Here is a 22,951-nt window from a genome sequence, read left to right on the forward strand (position 1 = left end):
ATTACTGTTTATTCTCATTTTCTTGTTAGAGCATTTTCTTCGTCCACACAGACACACCCACTGAACTGCCACCAATTTATATAAAATAAAAACAAACAAAAATAGAAACGTTTCTTAGCTTGACAAAATCTTTCCCCATAGCAGTGTCTTTCCAGATTAATAAGCTCTCTTATGCACATCCTCAACGATGCTGCATCCTTACCCAACACAGTGCAGCAACCCTCCTGGTTTGAAGAAGTCTGTGTTAAAGTCCTATGAGTGTGTTCTCAGCACACTGAGTGACTTGTACCCAGTGTAACACAGTTCTGGCTTCTCTCTCATTGGCTTTCTGTTGGTTTTAGAGTTGATTTAAAGATTTTACTGATCACCTTCAAAGCACATCTGGGTCTGGCTCTGGTTACATAGCAGACATGCTGACCCCTTATGAGCCATCAGGCCCCCTCAACTTCGGAACAACCTGCCTGAGCAGATAAGGTTTTTAAATCACTTCTTTAAATGTTCATCGACTTTTATGTGGTGGCGTCTTATAAAAAAGAGGTGTGTGAATGTGTATGGGTGTAAGTTTTATGAACTTGAAAAGCTGAAAAGCTGCTTAACTAGATCTTCCATCGTCCACTTTTCTGACACATTAGGCGAGTTTGAAGAGACATGTCTTTCATAGTCACAGTGCAAAGTCTGAATTTCAAAGAGGGGAAAGGTCTGCTTCAACGTTACACCGATACCCTGCCGCACACTCAAAGAAAAACTGGTTCTTCTGTTCTCTGGAGAACCTTTTTATCCTGTTTAAGGTTGTAAGTCAGTGTCACAACTTGTTCTTTGAAGAACCGCTTGGTAAAAGGTTCATTGCAGAGCCGATAAAGGTTCCTCTGTGGCATCACCATGGAAAAAACATTTAAAGTTCTGACTCAGGCCTTAATTTTTAGGGTGTAAGCAAGTCATCTGGCCTTTACAAGTAAAAATATTGCAAGATTTTCTGATGTGATTTGTTGGGCCTCAGTTCTTGTGCTCGTCTGTCAAAGCACTTTGTAAAATTCTGTTTTTAAAGGTGATATATTACGAAAGTGGTCACACATTCATACATTTAACTTTTTAACTTTTTTGTTAGTTGTGTCATCATCTCAGAAATAACAAATGTTGTTATCCCCCAGATAACAGGATCATTTTCATTTTCTCTTATGATAACAAGACTTTGTTTTCACGAGATAACGACATCATTAATTTGAGTTCTTGGAAAAAACAAAACAAAAGGATAGTCTGGTATATTAAATCACTGCAGGAAACATCATTCTGTGCAGCAAGGAGCAGGAATGATCAGCACGTCACATCCATCAGTCGGCATCTGGATCTCAAGAAATGAAATTCTTGTTATCTTATCTTTTTTAATTAAACACTTTTATTTCATTTAGTCTATTCAGGACCGGCTACTAGCATAAGCAGTCTATGCAGTTGTTTAGGGCCACACCTTGACTGTGACTTTTCATATTGCTTTGTACAATGTTAGGTTGAAGGACTCAGGGGGCTGCCATCTCTCTCCCACAGTGACCATGCATTTAGATACAGTATATAGATTTATAATTCTCACTTGGACTGGTCCCAGGAGACTGTGAGTCACAGTCACTGCTTTAAAAGCACCTCTGACATGAATAAATGAGAAAAAACAATTTAGCTAAGAACTCTCTCTTTTTTTATTTCTAGGCTGACTTTCTAGTTGAATAACAACTAGTTTGTTTGGACAAAATGATCTTTAAACAGAAGAAAAGAAATTTCCACCAAAAGCCTAGTGTGTGTGTGTGTGTGTGTGTGTGTGTGTGTGTGTGTGTTGGGGAGGGGACATGTTGTTAATGACTTGTGTCTGTGTGTGAAAACAGGAGGAGGAGCAAACAGTGTGAACCTGAGTGTTGCAGCAGCAGCAGCAGAGTCAGTCAGGAGTTAAAAAGGAAGCAAACCTCGTGTTTCACTCAGTCTGGTCTCAGTCTTGACTGCTGCAGAGTGAAGCTGCTTCAGTTTTTTTTTTGTTTTTTTGTTTCTCCTTCTTTTTCACGTTTCCCCGGAAACAAAGAAAAGGACACAAGAGGAAGAGAAAGAAACAGCTGAGAGAACCATGTTCCTCTTCATGTTTCTCCTCCTCCTCCTCCTGGCTCCACATGTGTCGGTGTCTTCGACACGTAAGTACCAAACTTTAGACGCAACCTGCTGTGCGTGACCGCGCTTCTGTCCTTACTTAAAGGTTGTCTGAGTGTTTGTCCGTGTTTCTGCTGCATGCAGGCTCCAAACCAACAAAACGAGCAAACATAGAAATCAGGTGTCATTATCACCCCACCTATAATAATTAGAAGGAGTAAGGAAGATTTTCATCTCTTCATTAGGACGTCTATGTAGTTTAACATTGTGATATGGATAAAATATCAAAATGAGAATGTCTGGTTTTGTCTAATGTCATAAAAAAATATTGTCAGTCGAGAAACTTAATTAAACTAGTGCAAGAATTATAATAACATTACAGTCTGGGTGATATATGTTATGATATATTGATAGATGAGAGTTTAAAGAAAGATATTCTTTGTTTTAAAAATTTGTGATAAGAAATTTTTGATTATGAGTTTTCTTTCTATTTTTAAAAATGTTATTTAAATGTGACAAACAGTAAGAAATTAAAAAATATGACAAGAACAATATGATAAAAAAAAAAAAAAGATATATTCCCATAACGCCTTACTCTCTTTGTGACCTGTAGTACTGATGATGACGTTGTACAGTTAAAAATAAACTTGTCCGTGCTCTCTGGTGGACACATTATGTTATCGAGACATTTTATAAATGTTCTCAAACTAAAAATATCTTTGACATTTCTGTGCTGCAAGATTTTTAAAAATTTTATCAGCTGACATATACACGCAGGGACCAATATATTTGCAGGCTGACACATTCAGTGGTTTACTTCAAATAAAAATAACTAATACATAAAACTAATACTTTGGTATTAACAGTATGACAGAATCTCTGACAGCTGACTTTGTGTTTGACATCTGTCTTGTGGTGTAAACTGTAACCAACTAATCATAGTGTCAGCAAAAGCACAAATTATAGCCTAATTGTAGTATTTTCCGCTAAAATAAGTCCAGATGTAGCGACACCACGTTACCATGATGGCAATCATTAGATGTGATTGTGTAACTAATGTTGGTTTAGACTGAGAACGAGACCTATTAGACATCCCGGTGATGTAGCTGAGGAGACAAACAGTGTTTATCGACGTTGTTGCAGGAAACACAAAAACAATATTTCAACTCAGTCTGTCCAAGACTGAGAAAATGATCTGCTTGTATTGCAGTTTTCATCTCTGCACATTTGTCTTAGATGGCACTGAATCCAGCAAGGTTGGAAACAGCTCAGTGGCACATATGTTGGAAAGCTTGTCCACCGCCCACCTGGAGCACGGTTAATAAAACTCTACACATTAACCTTCATATCTCTGTGAAGAAGGAGCCCAGTGGTAACATTCAAACGCACTGCAGAGGGGTTTCTCATGGGCATCAATCATAAAGGCAAACTTAAAGTCTAAGAGGGGTCGAGGTATGGAAAAGCATTCAAGGATTTTACCGACAAACCAGGGTGACCTTTCTGACTGATCCTACAGAGGCTCCATAAATCCACTTCATTACTGGGTCATAAATATGTGCTGAGCTCCTGCTCTGTTGTGGTGCATTGCTGCTGCTGCTGCTGCTGCTGCTGCTGCACTCAGCCTCCTCACACAAACACAAAGTTTTCTTACAGTTGGAAATATGGGCAGAGTGTGTTCAACACTTCCAACAGATCACGCTGTACAGACTTAATGCATGTTATTGAGGAGAGTCCAATTAATGGAAGTTAAAGGTTGTGAATGCACTTTGCACACTGTAGAAGTGGTAAAGTAGTAGTAAAGTGGCTCGCAACAGCCATGTTAGCAGATCTGTGGGAGCAAAGAAGTCAATAACACACATGTCTTTTGGGTATGCCCTAAACTTCACGTAATTAAAGATATTCTGATAGATATTATTTTTATTCTGAGATATGAACTAGCAAATAAATGCAAAATCATGTATCTTGGAAATGTAACTGAATGTGTCACTGGAAATTAAAGACCCTACTAATTGCAATAAAGAGAAACTGGTACTAGACTAAGTTATAGATTTATAGTGTGGGGGGGAAAAAAATAACAGACCAACTTTGATTGAAAAATGTCTTTGCTGGTAAATGGGGGAAAATAGGTGATGTATGACATGATGTATGTATAAACTGAATACTGTATAAACCCAAGAAACCAGATTTGTATTAAACTGTATTAAACACATTTCTTTGCTTTTTCTTTGTTGTCTTTATTTTTATTGTGTATATAAGAACAAAAACTTAAATATTAGAGCTGAATGTTCAGTTGAAAGAAGTGTTGAAGCAATGTTTTAGCTTTAACACCTTCATCAGGCTTGAAACATACAATAATATAGTAGCACATCACAAAAGGGGTAAAATAAAATAAATTTACATTCAGTATTAGTAAAGTTAGTGCTATTCATGTTCAAGTCAATCTTCAATCTTTTGAACATTTGGTCAAATAAAAACGTATTTTAGTCTCTGAGAACTTGTGATAGATATTTTTCAGTAGTATATTTCAATCTTTAGTTTATCCTGGATTAAAGAGTGACTGTGTGTGTGTCCACCACCCAGAAGTAGCTGTGATCTCGCCTCAGGATCCCGTCCTGCGTATCGGCTCCAGTCTGACAGCGACATGCACGCTGAGCCCTGAGCTCGGCCTCCTCTCCAGCACGTTGTACTGGACCCTGAACGGGATTTGTCTGTCCAGCAGCACCTACAGTGTGGTGAGCCCTGAGATCCTGAGCGTCACCCTTCACAACCTCAACGGCTCCCAGCAGCAGTCTGGAGACAATCTTGTGTGTCATGGAGCTGACGGACACGTCCTGGCCGGTTCGTGTCTCTACGTGGGCAGTAAGAAGATTTTTCTGTCTGTGCAAAAGAATTTTTATTAGTTTTGCCTTTGTATCATTTTTCTATCAGTGTTTGGTTTGTTTAAACTAAGTAATTACTTTATGTCTGTCACTATCTTTGGAAAAGTAATAGATACAGTACTTAATAATTTCATCTATCGCTAATTTAAACCAGAAATAAATAAAATAAATGGCACAAAATAGTCAGAGAAAATAATATTTATGATACAAAAGACTCATAAAGAACCTCTTAGTTCCAAATTCTGGATGTTAGGAAGCCAAATATCACAATTAGTCATTAGAAAATGTACTATGTAATATAAATTGTAGTTTTTAAAAATGAATAAGCATGCTTGTTGTTTGTTTAGAGCATTCCTAACATTCTGCCCCAGTTAACTAACTTTAACATACTTAGAATAAATCCAAACCAAAACAACAAAATGAAAGTTTTCTTATTCAGATTAATAAATAAAATGTGTATGTGGATATGTTGTTGTTGTTGTTGTTGTTGTTGTTGTTGTTGTTAACATACAAAGACACACAAACCCGGGTATGAATACGTTGTAAAACACTGTAGATTAATAGGAAATGTTTCTTTTTATTTAGACTTTATTCATAAAGTAAAGATGAAATGGGATTTCAAGCAATTAAAATAAATAAATCTAAAAAGATTTGCATGTTCTCTCATGCCTTGATATAAAAAGTTTATTTAAGAAAACTCAGAAACTCACAGAAACTTGTGAACTCTGTATATTTTTAGCATTTTTAATTATAATTTGTCATGCTTTAAAGCCTGTGTCATTAATCTGCTCTTTTAATGCATAAGTTAATGCTCCACATATGAAAGGAGATGAAACTGGCCTCATGCTGTTTTCTATTTCTTAAATTTCAGAATCAAATTAAAATATCATGGTCTTAATATTTTATGTGACTTCACTCTTTCACTCTTTCTTGATTTCTTTGCTTCTTTTATTGTTCTTTCTTTTCATCCAGTGCCTCCAGAAAAGCCGGTCAATTTAACATGTTGGTCCCGTAACACGAAAGACTTGAGCTGCAAGTGGAGCCCGGGTGGGCGGGGTGAGACCCACATCCGAACCAAATACACCCTCAAGTACAAATTGAGGTGAGCGTCCCAGACCTGCTGCAGCTCACAGGTGATCACCTCGTCCAACAGCACTCAGGTAGACTAGCAATAAATGCATTTAGTGCCATACCTAGTACAGTTTATCATCTGCAACACATGCTACACTCAGAGCCTGCAGTGTTTTTTCTCGTGCACTAACAGTTTAAAATAATCAGTTGGCCTTTTCAGGGACAAATGTCAGCATTTATTTTTAGTCACTGTGTTTCTTTCCAGGTGGTATGGCAGAGAGAAGGAGTGTGAAAATGACAGCACGGGGAAGCAGCGTTACTCCTGCCACATCCCCCGCAACCTCGCCCTCTTCACTCCGTATGAGATCTGGGTGGAGGCAGCCAATCAGCTGGGCTCTGCCACCTCTGACATCACCACCCTGGACATCCTCGATGTAGGTGGGTAAAAAAAACAAAAACATTTCAGGGATAACTATTTCCTTTCCTTTCCTGTTTCCTTCCTGTCTTGTCTTTCCCTTTTTTTCCCCTTTTACTTCCTTTCTGTCCTGTTCTTTTGTTTCTCGTTCTTTCCTTTCCTTCCCTTTTCTATTCTTTCCTATCCTTTCCGTCCTGTCATCTACCCTTTCCTTTTCTTTTCTTCTTTCTTTTCCTTTCCTTTCCTCCGTTTGACATTTGTTTGTCTGCAGATCTCCTACATATGGCTAACACACTTCTCTGGAGGAGAGGGGATTTGTTTTTATGGTTTGCTCCCTCAAACCCGCCGCTGTAACAACGTTCTAGGTTCAGACTGCAACTCTCAAAGATAAACTGTCAAAGTGAACCTCTCAGGTAAAAACGGCTTTACAGGTTTCACGACGAGAAATTTAGGTTATGATCTACGAGCGTTCCTTTAACAATTTCTCCCGTGCTAATGTAAAAGCATCGTGTCGTCTTGGCGTTGAGCGAGCACTACGTTTTGAAAGCATCATTTATCGGCCGTGAGTGAGCATCCTCTCCTTCCATTCATCCTCGCTGCACACTGAGGAACAGATAACTTGGAGCTGTGAGTGGGTTGTAAGAGAAGGAGGAACGTTGCCATATGTATGATGCATTGCACTGCCTTGATGACAGAAACAACACTCTCTGAGAGTATTTGTTCTGGCTTGGCTTTTCTCCTCTCCCTCCCTTGAGCTGGATGTAATAGAACAAATAAAGTACGTTGGCTGAAAAACAGCATCACACAGCAGCAGTGGAGGATGTCTGAAGCAGAAGGTTACCAGCAGGAAACACTTTTACAAGACATTTAATAAGTTCCTTTCTTTGTGTGTCGTGCTGCCATCCCCTTTATCTTTCTCTCCTTCAAAGCACTCGATTTGTTTGCATCCTTTATTGCAGTGGATAAAGTGTTTCGTTTAATACTGACTAAGGAAGCAAAGACTGATTTGAACCAAAGCCTGCAGACAGTCTGTGCAGGATTAATCAAAATGATTGTTTAAATCCTCCATGTAAACATCTATACATGTAGAATGATAATATCTAAATGTGATGGACTTTATCCAGTTTATTTAGATCTCTAACAGTTATTCTCATGTACGTACGTACCTAACAGACTTTTTATCTTTTGTATTTATTTACTTGTTTCTTTTACTCACAGATGGAAAGCGTTTACTCTGCACATATTAATTCACAGGATGTTAGGATTGTTCCCCTGCACAAGGTTTATATAGGAGAATAGCACGTATGTCCATGTGACCATGTGGTGAAGCAGACCAAAACATATTTTACCCATGTTCCTTTGTACTTTATGAAGTCAAAATTGAAGCAGGAGTGGTAAAAATATCTGAACTTTTAGTTTCCAGTGTGGGTCAAACTGGATCGTACACTTCGTACCCAAAGCTTGATTACATCTCCCCCCATGACATCATCAGGGTTATTTTCTCAGATAACAAAGCTTCTCCACTGCAGACTGTGTAGTACTTCCTACTTTTAAACAGTCATGTTTAAAATTGTTGCATTGCCTTTTTTATGTTCTACTACAGCAGTTTTTATTTGATTTTCTCTGATTCATACTGGAGGCTAAAAGTCTGGATATTTTATTTTATATAAGGAACACGGGTAAAAGATGTTTTGGACTGCTTCACCACATGGTCACATCAACATACATACTATTCTCCTATATAAACCAGTCTCACATTTTACCTTGCTTTCCATATGTTATACTTTTCAAAGTTCCAGCTTGACTCACATTACATTTATTTTATTCATTCATCCATTTTATCTGATTTAAATGTATCTTTTTCATAACTCCATAACTTTAGGGGGGGGTTGGTTCAGTTATTATTTTCATAAAAGATATTATTATCTGATCTTCTTTGAGCAGAGAGAGGTCATTTAGAGAGAAGAATTAATAAAGATTATATAAATAATAAAATATCACAGAGAACAGTCACAGAAACAACGACTTTGTCATACTGATGAATGTTGACTCCCTTTCTTTCGTATAAATAAATAAAAAAAGCCAATATTAAACTTGTATATGAGACAGATGGCTTTGTCACCGTGACGAATGATGATTGCCTGCCCTCTGTGTTATAATATAATATGATATGATATATGTTGGTGTCATCTCAACACTCTTGCCCTACATGGTGCACATCTGCTGTGTATATAAACCTTCTCTAACTTGTCCTTGTCCGTGCAGTGACCACAGACCCTCCTGCCAACGTGCAGGTGAGTCGTGTCGGCGACCTCGAGGACCAGCTGACAGTCCGCTGGGCCAGCCCCCCCGAGCTCAAGGACGTCTTGTTTCAGGCCAAATATCAGATACGCTACAGACTGGAGGACAGCTCTGAATGGAAGGTGGTCCACACACACACACACACACTCTCTCTCACATGAACCTGCAGACTCATGCACATACACGCATTTCCTCTGTAGCTATGACACCTCTGAGGCAGCAGTGGAAATATTTGAGGTGCAGCACTGACTGATCCATTAAATGATGAACATGAAAAGTTGCTTCTTCTGCATCTGTGGCCTTTTGCATGTGCTTTTATTATAAAGCAAATAATGCTCGTGTGAAAGCCCTGACTCCTGCGAGTGAATCTGTGCTGGTACATTTTTTGAAAGCTAGCTTTGATCCAAAAGTGCAGCAGTGGAGCTTTTTTAGAAACTGTCATTCTTTCAAACTGCTGCTTTGATGTTTTCTGCCCACAGCTTCTTGATATTTTTCCTCTGCTGTGTAGGTACATACCGTATGCCTTTTTGAATTCTGGATTCAGTATTGAATGAGAGGATTTAGCAAATAATGTTTAAAATGTATTTGAAGCCAGACTACATCCAAAATCAAAGTTCGAGACAAAAACATTGAGGAAAGGATGCAGCAAATATTTCTTTATCACATCCTCTCTGTCACTTCTCACAGGTGGTGGATGATGTAGGTAACCAGACGTCATGTCGACTCGCCGGCCTCCAGCCTGGGACTGTCTATTTCGTCCAGGTGAGGTGCAATCCAGTGGGCATCTATGGCTCCAGGAAGGCTGGCATCTGGAGTGACTGGAGCCACCCAGCTGCAGCCTCCACACCCAGCAGCGGTGAGTCAAAAAAAAAAGATGCAACTTTAAGGATTTCACTATATGGATGCAGGGCAGATAATTTTAATAAGACTGTGTGAACAAAGCTGCCATTCAATCCAAATGTTTAAAAGTCTAACTCAAGTCTGTCTTAAATGGCTTTTAAAATGCTTCCCAAACGTCTGCGATGCCCACAAATCTTGACCATTCATTCCTTTCTAATAATCAACCCTTCATCGCCAATTAAAGCCAGAAAAACAATCTCGTTATTCCTGTTTCAACATCCTGAACGAGCAGATCCAAACCGCATGTGACCCAGGAGAAACCAAACATCAATAGGCTAGATACCTAGATAGAGATCTCCCAGCAGAGGATTAGAAGGAACTGCAAAGAGCCAGGGGGACATTTGATAGATTTCGGTCGTCGGCTTCAAAGATTGATCAAGTTAAAAAGCTGGTTGTCTGTCCGCGGCACACACAGGGCCTATAAAGCTTGAGTGGAAGCAGGTTTGGGAGCAGGAGGAGCAGATAATGAGTTACATTGGTCATGTGGTATTTACTCCCCAGAGGGAGGAAGTCGTTATCGAGCTCTGTTGTTTGCCATAAAGAATTGATTGTAGCAGACTTTCAGTAGCCTCTCCTCCCCAGAAAGTGAAGTATGGTATGGTAAAGTATGGTCACCTCCACAGTTTAAAAGAGAAACTTTTTCTCTTTACATGAAACTGAAACATCTCAGTTTGCAGAATAAAGCAGCTTGAATCATCAGAAATGTCCTCTGAGCAACAATATTTCCATATTAACTAATGCCTTAATAACATGACAGAGCGTTATCTCAGAGTTTATTAGAAAGAATGTCATTTTCATTCTGTTATGATACTTGAACTCTTGTAATTGTACATTTTATAATCTAAACAATCATTGGATTGTGGATGTGTGTCCAAAACTTCATGGCAACACGTCCAGTAGCTGTAAAGATTTTTCAGTCTGGATCAAACTGTCCTCCCTAGAGCCAGGCTGTTAGCACGGCTAATTCAATTCACTTTATTTCACATTGTTAACCTGCTTAGTATCAATGCAGCTTTCCAATTTAAACATATCAAACAATAGAAACAATCAAGTAGATTAATAAAAGGAGAAAATGATAATTACTTGCAGCACATATTTATTATAATTATTTTAATACTTTTATTATTTAGTTTTTGTCTTACACATAACAAATGAGGTCTGGAGTGTTACATCACAATCAGTGAGATGAAAACCAAAAAAGATGAGCAAAAAAGAAGGCACAGGTAAAGGCTGTGGACCACAAGAGAGATAGAAAGAATAAAAAATATTAAGTCAACATGTTTTTTTTGTAGTAGAAGGGTGAAAGTCATCATATTTATTAAAAATGTGAAGTTATGTTTTATTGTGTTTTTAAAAAAAATAGATGTTGAGTTTGTTCTTTTTATTATTTTTGGTGAAACTGCATGAACTCACAGTGAGAAGTGTCAGTCACATCTTTGCTGACATTACATGGTGAGCATCTTTACACCTTATACGAACACTTGTGCTATAACTATAACCTTGATGCGTCCTATCATCCTCTCTATTACCTTTTCCTTCACCCACACTCTCTCCTTTGTCTTCCCTCTTCCTTCTCCTCCTCCTCCTCCTCCTCCTCCTCCTCCTCCTTCTCCCAGAGCGGCTGCAGAGCGGCTCATGTGATACGAAGCCCGGTGAGCAGAACTCCACCCTGCGACGGGAACTCAAGCAGTTCTTCGGCTGGGTGCGCAAGCACGCGTACGGCTGCAGCGGCATGTCAATCAAACTGTACGACCAGTGGAGGGTGTGGCTGCAGAAAACGCACAAAACGCGCAACCAGGTAGGTAAGCAGAATCTCTCTCTCTCTCTCTCCCTCTCTTTCTTCTCATTATCTCTGCTGAGTCGCTGTCACTAACACACACAGCCACTGCTGCATTGAAGTCCTGAGCTGAATTTCTGACCCTGCCTTTGTTATGCCATGTGGTCAGCATTTTTTTTTTTTTTTTTACAAACACAAAGAGGACTGGTTCCTCTTGAACTGGCTCTGTGAAGTTTCAGTCCGTACTTTATGATCAGGTAAAATGTGCGGTTTTGACTTTACTGGCCCCGAAGTGGGAGCATAAAAGTAGATATGCGCTCTGATTTTTATTACATATTTTAACGATGTAGACTTGTGATCTTCAGCTGATGCCCACAACAAAGAGAAACGACATGTAAATGTAATTAACAGCCCGCTGTAATGTGTTCCTTTTGTGTTTTGTTTGCTCTTGGCATGAGGAGGCCCTTTCACAAAAATAACTCAGGCCAAATGGCACGCAGAGCTCAGGCGTAGTCTGTGCGTCTATGTGACTTTTTGTGTGGAGTTCAGATGCTTTCAGCCACATCCTCTGCTGCTCTGTCCTCGAACTCACAGAAACCTTCACTCCACCTGACTCAATTAGTTCAGCAGTCTCCGGGTTTTTGTGCTTCATAGGGCACAGGCTGTCTCCTGAATAATGTCTTTGTTCACAAACCGTGACAGGTTCCCATTGATTACCTTGAGAGAGAGAGAGAGAAAGAGGTAGCAGGGTGCTGAGGATACGTAGTGAATAAGAAAAGAGATAATGCAAAGAAAGAGAAAAGTGGCAGCCAGACAGAGAAATGATTTTGTAAATTACATGGTTTCTCCCGTTTGAATTATCCCAGTATGAACCATCTGCTTTTGTCCTTTCAGATTCTACAAGACGATAATTCATAGCACCGCCGCTCGGCACCACTGTGGTGTTTTTAATTCAAGAACAGCATCAAGAAAACACTGACAGATAACTGGCCCCGAGGGTCCCGGCTCTGTGAGAGAGGTCCAACGCCCTCAGCCTGAGGGATATTGCAGTGTTTGGTCATACAGTCTTAACTTGAGTTTAAAGGGCCCGAGTGGAAGATAAGTGAAGTGAGACAATGCAGCCCTTTTTCTGCCATTTCCGCTGGCCAAATCTGTCCGTTAGATCTGTTTGCACAAACACATTTAGGCCCTCAGTAACTGCACTTTTATTCTGGGGAAGAAGAAAAAGTAATTGTAGCAGAACAAATGTACAAAACAACCCTGATCTTATTGTTCCAGGTCCAGAAAGTATTTAAACGTTGTGGTTTTACATGAGATTTACATTGTTATGATCGTTATGACCAGGATAGTTAATCAATACAAACCTCTATTACTATTGGAAACAGGTCAGTGTCTGGCTGCAGTTAATGATTATTTTTCTCATCGATTAATCTGATTAGTTTTTCAGTTAATCGATTCATCATTCCATTTAAAAAATGTCAGAAAAAAAAAAAGAATCCTAAAAGCCAAGAGGAAATCTGTTTTGTCAAATTGTTCATATAAATCTGAGAATAAAGAAGAAACTAGAACTGGTTTATAGTCTTTTAGCTAAAATAATAAATGTATCAAAATTAAAAAAACAATTAATTTTCTGTTCCTGCTCAAGTTTGGGTGGAAATTAAATTTGTGAAATCACTAATGAGCTGTTTAAACACAGTAATCAGACGTCTCATCATTCATCTCAGTTCCATTTAATGCAGAGGAGCCTTTCCGGTGAGTTAACATGCACCACAGCAGCACCCCGAGTCTGTTTCACCATTAATTATCTTCACTGGTAACACCTCTGTATTTCATGTCAAAATGGCTGCTGTGATAAAGGTCTGTTCAGATATTTCTGAACTGCAGCAACTGTTGGTCGTATCAGTAATTGAATCCCCATGAAATAAGGCCTCTCTGTAAAATGTATATTAATATCCTGTGTCTCTTTTATACTGTTTTTATAACTTCATATTTTTTTGTCTAAGTTATGTTGTTGTACTGCACCAATAATGTCACTGACAAATCCTGTGTATAATGTATAGAACAAGAAAACTCTTTTTTTTTTATTAAAAAATACAATTCATCAAGTTAACAAAGATTTCTGGATGAGCCTGCAAGGAATATTTAACCTTATTTACAAGACTTCACAACATAAAGTTTTTGTTTCTTTTTTTTTTTTTTGCTGATACATGCATTAACACAAACACATAACTACAGACAGGAACCCACAAAGCCAGAATGTGAAAAGCCCCCTGGGTGGAATAAGACTGCAGCAACGAGCAGGGTGGGGCCAGAGGGGGGATCGATAAGTGCAGCTGAGGAGTCCAAGATGGAAGTTGCACCAGAGCCGAGTCGATCTGTCAGCTCCGCTGTCTGGTGATGTGAGAGGGCGGCGGTGGGCCTCCTGGGGACCGACCTGTCAATCAGACTCCTCAGAGTCATATTTAAAGTCCTGCATGATCTCACTCAGAGCCTCTTTGTTCTTGATGATCCTGGACAAGGAACAAATTAGTGAATATCTTTGACAGTTTCATGATATCACAATGGTAACAAAGGACAGTCTGTTAAATAAGGAGGAAACAGGAAGTTCTGTAGCAGACAGCAGGTTGATGGTGAGTGAGTGGATGGGTCAGCAGGGAGCGAACGCAGTAAACGGAGGGGAGGTAATAGCTGCTCTTACTCGTGCTTGATCTCCTGAATCTTTTCTTGACAGTCTTCGTCCTCCGGGTGATCCTGGGCCCGCTGCCTGGCCAGCTGCAGCTTGGCTGTCTGTTGAGAAGGCACATCAGATAAGATTTATGCAAACCATTCATCAGCGGAGGATGGAGAGGAGACAGAGGATGAACTCTAAGATAATAGGAGCTTTATGACATTACTGGCAGAAAGGAAGTCGAGTTGATATTGTAAAAAAGGAGTGTAAAACGTCATACAAAAGTGCCGCACATCACCTCTGAACACCAGATGTGACTGCTCAAGAATGCGGAGAAGCGCCGAGGTGCTAAAATTTTAACACCAGGCTCACTGAAACCATGAGTGTCGCAGACAGACTGCAGCTTTCATGTTGCTAAATTGAAACAGAAGCTCTTTAAAAACAGTGAATTACTTTAACTGAACTGAAATGAGTTTTTTCTGCCCAAAAGCACCAAATATACAGAAGTATCGTGTAGGTTTTCTTTCAAAAGTGGCGTTTGCTTGAAATATTTATGACCTGATCTGCCAGAATAAAAAGAATAGATGAATCTTTAACATGGAAAAACTGAGAAACTCTGCCTCCTTGTGTTGAAACAGTGGAACTGAAGCAAACGTGAAATCAAAAGTCTGAAGGGCAGCACTCTGTTTTTCTTTGTTAAAAACCTACCTTTGTTTGATGAGTAAATAAAAGTCAACCTTTTTCTCTGCACACCTCCTGGCCAGCATGACTCTCTCTTTACTACACCAACGCTGATATTTAATAACAGTAGAAGAACACAAGAAACAAATATATAAGAATCCTCCAACACACAGATCAATGTAAACTGCGTTTATGTTTAACAAAAGAAATCAAATTATTCTCCTTTGGTGCCTTTGGAAGCTCACCTAGTGTGTGCACTGTGTACGAAGGTTCAGTCTCAGCTCAATTTCCTGTATAACTATACAATAAAAGTTCATCCATCCATGCGTTTTCTGTAACCACTTATCCTCATCGGGGTCACGGAGGGCTGGAGCCTATCCCAGCTGACTTTGTGCAAGAGGTGGGGTACACCCTGGACAAGTCGCCAGTTTATCACAGGGCACATAGACACAAACAACACTGTTCACACCTACGGGTAATTTTAGGGTCACCAATTAAATGCACGTCTTTGGACCATGAGAGGAAGCAGAGTACCCAGAGAGAACCCAAACCCGAGGTTTTACCTAGGACTTATTTATAGATTGATTTGTGTTTATTAATTCTTCTATCTAGCCTCCAAATAAAATATCAATATATCAACTGCCTCACAACCATTTGAAGTCTCTTTAGTTCACCTGTAGCAAGATGTGTGTATTTATAATTCATCTGCTGATTATACCACCTTTTACATGCGGGACAACCTATGTACACTGTTTAAAATAGAGGTGTCAGAGTGGGTATCAACAGTCAACGTAAGGTTAAATCATATATAAACTTGTTATATTAAGAAATGTTTCTTACTGTGTGCAGGAAGTGTTAACCTACCAGCTCAAGCTTCTGCTTCTCTTTGCTCTGCAGCTTTTCGATGTGCTCAGAAAGGTCTGGCCGGTCAAACTCATGGTGCAGCCTCTCCTTGATCTCCAGCACTTCTTTGGAGATGCCACAGAAGGCTTGTGTTATCTCATGCACCAGCTGCCTGTAGTGGTCGAAGTCGTAATGGGGCCCCGTCCTTAAGTAGGCCTCATGTCCTCTGGAGCCAAAAAAACAAACAAACACCAAGACAAACACAAGCAGAAATTAACGAGCGTATAATTCAGTCCTCTAGAAGAATCCCTGGAAATGAGAAGAAAAGCATGAGTGTTTCATTATATATAAAGTAACTACACAACAGCTTACTCGTCAAAGAGCTGATACGTCTCTACCCGCTCAGACTGAAGGTGATAAAACCTCTGGATCAGGGTTTTAAAGTCTGTAGGGACCTACAGGGAGGAAATCATCATTAAATAAAGTCAACACAACACATGTTTAATTTTAGTGTTTGGAGTTTAATCCACACACGTTTGATAACTATTATTATTACTGTCATTGCTGCTTAAATCAAACAGAAATATAGTTCAGTGACATATATAAACATTATGAATGAATTAATTATGTTTTTGTTGTAAAAACATTTAGATTAGAGCTCCTGTGACATTAATTTAACATATTATAGGCTCATCTAAAACAGCTTGATTAATTATATAACTTTAATAATGTCACATTGTGTGATTGGAGTCGTTATAATTCAAGAGTAATTAAAATAAGTCTTTATAACAATAAAGTTACTTCAGCTACAGTAGTCACCATTAGCTTAGCTTAGCTCAGCACATGTGTCTTTGCTCTGAGCCTCTCGGTCTTTGTGTTAAACATCGTTACTCACCATGGTGAGCTGTGAGGAGACGCTGCAGTTCAGTTTCCACAGTTTATGTCAGTGACATGTTTATTTGTTAAAACTGCAGCACGTTGTTTCTCTTCTGTGTGTGTGTGTGTGTGTGTGTGTGTGAATCAGCAGCCTGTCTGCGCAGGAAGTGACGACAGCATGCATTTGGTTTTCAAAATAAAAGCTCTTAACACTTCCCTCTGTAGCCTCCACTGAGTTTTCTTTTATTAGATTATTATTCACCTTAGTGCTACACTGTGTACACATGTCACTTTACTCTTTCTGTCAATATTTTAAATAGTAGTACATCATATTTATGTTACAAAAATTAGGATTATACTGGGGTTCAGATGTTTTAACTCATATAGATAGTGTGTGTGTATCCTGTCTTTTGCATGTCTCGTGCATTTCCCCCTATTTGAACTGTCTTTTACTAAGGATGGCAGGGAGAGATAATCCTAAATCAGTAGTTCAAGGACAGAAGAGACAAGGACGTGAGAGGCAGGCCTGAGAAGTGTCATTTTGGACAAGAAACATAATGTTCATTACTGAGCAGAAAACCAAAAAAGGAAATTATCAGGTGGGAGGTGTCCGAGACAACCCATTTTTAAAAAATGTAAAGAACCAACTGTTTGAGCTCCACAGGGAGCCTTTTCTCTGTAACCCCTTTTGTGTATTGCACTGTTAAATGCTTCTTCTTGTACAAGAACAATAAATTCAACTTAAACTTTGATACTTTGAATCCAGTCCTCCTTATTCAAGGGTTTTTCTTAAAAAAATCCCATAACAATTTATATAGTATGTTAATTTCTATTTATACTGTGATACCTTTCCAGTACTCGTATAGACACACATACAGACTTAGACTTAGACAGTACACAATACATATTTTTCATATTCTGTTTAATATTTTGTATTATATATGTATGTAGTGATAAATTTGTTGACCCTGTGTTAACCTGCACAATTACAAATAAACCTGAAAATTCAAACACAGTACAATAACATTTAAGAACATGTGCAACCGCAGCTTTAATCCCCTTTGCATCTTTCCACTGTTACTATTATTCATCCATGAGTGGGTGAATGTATGTGTGAGTATGTGGAGTGATTCATTGTTTTTTTTTATGAGTTGCGCAGCAAAGTTTATTTTGGTGCATTCTGTTTATTTGTAACATTTTTTCTGTGTGATGACACTTCATCCACACGTTTTCTGTCTATTGACCCAGAGCAGCTTGAGGTTTCAAAGTGTAATACACATTATTACATACAATGTACATAGAGTGGAAATTCAAAACTGAACAAATCTAAACATAACTTCTCTTTGTTTATAGATCTGAAGCAAAACTCATTTGTTTGTTTGTTGTAGCTTCGCTTGTCATAAGTTAAATGATATGACAATAATTTGTCTTGTATTTCATAAATATTCTAATTAAAATTCAAACACAAAATTTATATCAGATCATTATATTAATATATTATATATCATTCCAACAATTAAAACGTTTAAAGAACAAGAAATACAACAATACATCTGACAAAACATAAACCATCAAGACACAGAAAAAAAGTGCAATTAAAATCTAAGTTGTGTAATAAAATATTAAAAGTATCTCAGTACATATTCTGTAGATTTTAACCATGCACATATGTACAAAGTATAAAATATTAGCTTTGTTTGTTTTGTTAACTACAGTGTGTGATTAAAAAAAGTCTGAAGCTCAACATTTGTCCAGCAAATTTAGTTTTCTTGTCATAACTCATGTGACTGATGGTAAACTATGCGCTCGTCACAGGTCATGTTTATTGTGATTTTGTTTAACAACACAGGATGAAGATTAACACATTGAAGTGAAGTTAATTGTTGCCCAATGGAAACAGCAGCTGACGAAAAATCTCGAGTTCTTAATTCAGAGCTTTGAGTTTCTTGAACTTTTAAGCCAGTTGTGGAGAATTATATTCATCGATGGTCAGTTTAGTGCACAGGAGTCCAAGATGTCTTATGCTGAAAGGTTTATTGAAGTTTGATCAAGACAATTTGACGTGAAATAGTAAACACAGGTGCTTCCAATGTACTAATTAAGGTTCAGTTCCATTCAGGTTGAACCGAGTCTCGGGTGCATGTTGGCTCACTGGAAAGCTTTGCTGCAATAAATGGACTTTAATTCGTATCTTAGAGACACATGTGTTGATCCTAAGGCTGCTGTGAAAAAGATCAATTTTGAAGAAGCTGTCCTCTCTGGCTCGTCTACAAACGACAATTTAGGGACTACTCTCTTCCCAAATGCTGTTAGTCTACAGAAAGTGAAATGTCTTCACACTCACGTGGTACGACGTTGTTTTCTCCACTCTGTAGAGCCTTCTACATTATGTACCTATCTGTTGTGCCTAGGCAGTGAGGCAGCCCTGTCCTCTTACCTTGGTTACCACAGCATGTTTGAATAGACCTTTTTTTCGTGACATGAAATAGCAGGGTCAACTCAGCTGTTTCTAATGATACTAATTAAGGTCCAGTTCCATTTATTGTAGCAGAGCCTGGGCCAACATGCACCACCGCAGCACACTGACTCTCTTGACCTGAAGTAACGCAACCGGGTAGAACAGAAAACTCCCTCACACTCTACATCGGCATGGCAGGCAAGTTCAATATAACTTGGCAGACTCCACCTGCTGAGGAGGATCATGCACTGGAACAGCTATTAATACCTTGTGATGGTTTATTTTGAAAGGTGCCATCATGCTCTTGCAGCTGACTTACCTTTAACCTATCAAAGTTTCCTCGCACAATTAGAAAACACATCACCTCTTTCTATTTAACCACCGGGTGTATTTTAAAACGTGTTAACATAACTAAAGAGTGGGAATCATGAGGAAGTGGCAAACACTACCTGTTGCTCCCCTCTCTGCAATAAGATCCACAGAAGCATTATCTGGGTCTACTCTGTGTTTATGCGATTAGAAAAACATTATTCCAATATGGAGAAAAAAGAGGTCGCAAAGCTACTACTGTGCAGACTCCTACGCCTTCCGTCTCCCTCCGCCGCTCATTGGTCCATTCAGCAGCATCTTCAGCACCACGCAGGCTGAACAGCGACACTCCGCCGTGCGCTTTCATCACATGAGGACACGCCGAGCGGCGCATACGCTGCCCTGCACGGTACTATGACACCGTTTATCCAATTTATTATTTTTTTTTTTTACTTTACGCCATCGATTCATCAGTGTGTGACAGTGCTGCGCGTCCTGGTTTATTCCCCCAGCTCGTTTTGATCGGGATAACCCGCCTGTGTCGTCTAACCTGCAGGAGGAAGCTGTTTTCGCTTGCCTCTGTCAGTGTGTGTTTTTTTGTTTTTTTGTTTTTTTATTTACTCCATCCATCACAGATGACCGGACTCCCAGGTTTCACCGGGTTTCCCTCCCGTCGAGTCGACAGGCATGACGGACAGTAACACCGCCGCTCGGGTTATAAGCAGCAGCAGCAGCAGCATCTCCTGTACAGTGCCGCATCAACAAGCCTCGCCGTCCGACCACCGGGTCCCCCTGCCGGCGCCCCGGTGTCCGCCGGTCCCCCGACGCCTCTTGTGACATGACAGCTCGGGGAAGGAAGAAGAGGATCAAAGGTTACGGGCAGGGGTTCCTGCAGGAGCAGAGACGGGTCGGATCCTTGAGGAGAGGGCACACGGGAACAGACAGTGTGCACCGTGTGGCGGACGGATACAATCATATCCGTATCAAAAATTCATGTGATACTTTATTAATCCCTGCAGGGTGTTTCTCTTGTGGCTTTCAGCCTGCGGGGAGGTCAGAGCACGGGTTTAGCCCCTGGAGCTGGTTGATGCGGCCTACATCCGGAGGCGGTGCCCTGAGCCTGGATCCTGGTCTCACTGACCCGGCTGTCCCTCACTCCTGCTCCTGTGATCTCACTGAAGCCTTATTTGTGATTCTGATCTTGGGCCTCTACAGCGTGGTCTCACCACCTTTGCCTTACAGTTTCATCTGATGCACGGCCTCATAGTGTTGATCCTGGTCGAGTCCCGGTCAGCAGTGCTGTTCCCAGGCCTGTCAGGCTCTCTTGGCTGCTCCTGACCATCACCTTTACGTGCACAGCCATGGGCTGCATCCAGAGCATAGCCTGTAACAGTCACGCATCAAACGAGAGAACATCGTGGTTTACGACCTGTCCGCCACCATAGACCACTGCCCGACTGTCATTGGAGAACTCGCCCATATGCTTCGATACAAGACGCCCTATTTCAAAGCCTCGGCGCGGATTGTGAGCCCCCTATACCGCGCAATGGACGTGGGTGGTGGGCTGGATCCAGGCGTGCACCCAGATGGAATTTTACACACCTATGGGACACTCGGCATGTGAGTTCACACACCTGCGCCCCATTACATCCCTGTTGCGTGCTTGCACACACACAACACACACACACACACACACACACATAAAAAAGCAGTGTGTGTGAGGCTTTGCATGCATGCTTGTACACTCTTGTGCATCACACAGAGGAGCACATTTGTGCACGCAGCAGGTTAACTGCGCTCGTCAGCCTCCTTCATTCAACGCCCACCGACAGATTCTGTTCCTGTGACTTTGGCCACTAAATAGAAAAGCTGCTATTAAAAGGAGCTAACAACAGTTGATGCTCTCACACTCAAAATTTGCCCATGGAGACATATCCCCCCTCCACACCACACACACACCACACCCCACCAGACACACACATTATCTGGAGGGCATATGTGAGGGGGTTGTTTAATCCTGCTGGGTTTAGGTGAGTGGGTGGGTTTTAGGGGTGAGGAGGGCTTACAGGGTTGCTTGTCACTCAGATTGGTCATGAAAGCACAACAAATAGATGGAAGGGGGCCACCAGCTGACACAAAAAACTGTTGGGCACAACAAAGAGAGATGATAATCCACTGACACGAACAACCACTATACATCATGTACAGGCGGCGGCTGTAGACGTGAGCTTGTGTCTGGATGAGAATTTTAGAGGCTGATCGTGAAGTGATCGTTTACCTCTGTTGTCGTCCTTCTAAATGAAAAATATCCTTTATCAAAATGTGAATAAAGAGTCACTTTATCACAAAACATTTTTTAAAGTGGAACTTCTATATTGATGGCTGCCAATTTGTAAATGTTACGTGCTGTGAAAGTGGGCTGACACTATTAATCATTTTTCTTTCTAATTCAACTGCTTTCAAACGGTCAAAATTTGTTGTGTTAAATGACAAGTGACAAATTGCAAAATGTTCAAAGATTGAGTGCTAAACCTGAGAAATTTGGCTATTCGCCTGATGAATGCACTCAATTCTAATAAGAGCTAATTTCATTAACATTAAATAGTTGTATAAATTTCTGTTGACTCTTGCACTCCTGCATGAGAATGCAACTGCAGTTTATTGGTAGAAAAACAACTTTGTTTAACAGCAGTAGAAATTCTGCTGACCTCTCACCAGAGCTTTCCTCCTAGTACGTGACCTCTCTCTAGTGGTACACTCAGAAAATATCTTTTAAAAATAAATGGGTTATTAAAAACATTTTATATGAACAACATATTACAAAGTTTCTTTCCACCAAACAGGAAATGTTGGTATAAGAAATACAGATTAGGAGTGTCCCTTTAACACCAAATTAGCTCTGGTCCTTAAACCGGTTCAGTTAATCTTCTTATTAGGAATAAACTTGTCTCTTGTGTGAACTGACTGTAGCTGATTAAAATTGTCTGTCTATGCTGCTGTATTATAAAGATGAAGAGCACTCCTAACCAGAATTTCCTTGTTGTCTGTCCTCTCATCAGCTTATGCGCTCAGCTACGAGAAGGTTCTGTGAGGGCCATCAGCGACTCGGACGGCGTGAGCTACCCCTGGTACGGAAACACAAACAGAGACTGTCACTATAGTGGGCCCCCACCCAAGCCATCCCGCTTCATCGTTAGCATGAATGACTTTTTACCCCAGCGTCACCTGGGCGTGCCGGTCAGTGAATCCAACACGCCCTTACTGACTAACATCAAAAGAGACCAGAGCTTCACCACCTGGCTGTGCGCTCAACACCCACGTCCAGGGAAAGATCCTCCTCCACACCATCAAGTGGAGGATGAGGGTCGACATTGCAGTGGATCCGTCCTTGCCTCTGGGCTCCAGAGCCAGGCTGGTGGGCCGGTTCACCAGGATCAGCCGCGGTTCTGACCCGCATGGAGCCCATCCCTCCTAACGCCTGGGGAGGCCCAATGCCAACGATGCCCAGGTTCTGTGTGGAGGCCGAGGAGAGGGCCTCCGCTTGTCGTCATACCACCCAAGTAGAGCGTTGAGGCATCTGATTGGCCATTTGTTACATCATATCATAGTGGGCCACTTCTGCAGTGAAACGGCTAACAAGACCAATCAGATG

General features: G+C 40.4%; 2 protein-coding genes and 1 pseudogene across 4 annotated transcripts; 2 read left to right on the plus strand and 1 right to left on the minus strand.

Moving 5' to 3' along the window:
* Positions 1 to 1,881: 1,881 nt before the first annotated feature.
* Positions 1,882 to 13,544, plus strand: crlf1b (cytokine receptor-like factor 1b). Of its 3 annotated transcripts, none has more exons than XM_027290280.1 (8): positions 1,882 to 2,165; positions 4,702 to 4,980; positions 5,973 to 6,102; positions 6,337 to 6,509; positions 8,752 to 8,909; positions 9,475 to 9,643; positions 11,304 to 11,489; positions 12,359 to 13,544. In XM_027290280.1, the coding sequence occupies exons 1-8, from the start codon at positions 2,102 to 2,104 to the stop codon at positions 12,373 to 12,375; spliced, it is 1,176 nt and encodes a 391-aa protein (XP_027146081.1). In that variant the 5' UTR covers positions 1,882 to 2,101; the 3' UTR covers positions 12,376 to 13,544. The 3 variants fall into 3 exon arrangements, with proteins under 3 accessions (XP_027146081.1, XP_019125794.1, XP_027146082.1); XM_019270249.2 differs by having other exon boundaries at positions 11,304 to 11,485; XM_027290281.1 differs by having other exon boundaries at positions 4,705 to 4,980; positions 11,304 to 11,485.
* Positions 13,515 to 16,690, minus strand: rex1bd (required for excision 1-B domain containing). The gene is made up of 5 exons (XM_010730168.3): positions 16,552 to 16,690; positions 16,029 to 16,111; positions 15,678 to 15,882; positions 14,163 to 14,251; positions 13,515 to 13,974 (listed from the first exon to the last, which is right to left on the minus strand). Exons 1-5 carry the CDS (start codon positions 16,552 to 16,554, stop codon positions 13,902 to 13,904), a joined length of 453 nt encoding a protein of 150 aa, XP_010728470.1. The 5' UTR covers positions 16,555 to 16,690; the 3' UTR covers positions 13,515 to 13,901.
* A 3,970-nt stretch (positions 16,691 to 20,660) lies between these two features.
* Positions 20,661 to 22,863, plus strand: LOC113748002 (protein FAM78B-like; annotated as a pseudogene).
* The last annotated feature ends 88 nt before the right edge of the window (positions 22,864 to 22,951 follow it).

The sequence above is a fragment of the Larimichthys crocea genome, chromosome XVII (genome assembly GCF_000972845.2).
Source record: "Larimichthys crocea isolate SSNF chromosome XVII, L_crocea_2.0, whole genome shotgun sequence".
In the NCBI taxonomy this organism is placed as follows: Eukaryota; Metazoa; Chordata; class Actinopteri; family Sciaenidae; genus Larimichthys; species Larimichthys crocea.

Excerpts from the sequence above, each read along its gene's own strand:
- crlf1b (XM_019270249.2), top strand. The coding sequence starts at position 2,102 with ATGTTCCTCTTCATGTTTCTCCTCCTCCTCCTCCTGGCTCCACATGTG. Across the intron at positions 8,910-9,474 it reads AGGACAGCTCTGAATGGAAG|GTGGTGGATGATGTAGGTAA; the intron begins GTGGTCCACACA and ends CACTTCTCACAG. Across the intron at positions 11,486-12,358 it reads CGCACAAAACGCGCAACCAG|ATTCTACAAGACGATAATTC; the intron begins GTAGGTAAGCAG and ends TTGTCCTTTCAG.
- rex1bd (XM_010730168.3), bottom strand. Across the intron at positions 14,252-15,677 it reads AGAAGCAGAAGCTTGAGCTG|ACAGCCAAGCTGCAGCTGGC; the intron begins GTAGGTTAACAC and ends CCTTCTCAACAG. Across the intron at positions 13,975-14,162 it reads ATTCAGGAGATCAAGCACGA|GATCATCAAGAACAAAGAGG; the intron begins GTAAGAGCAGCT and ends TTCCTTGTCCAG.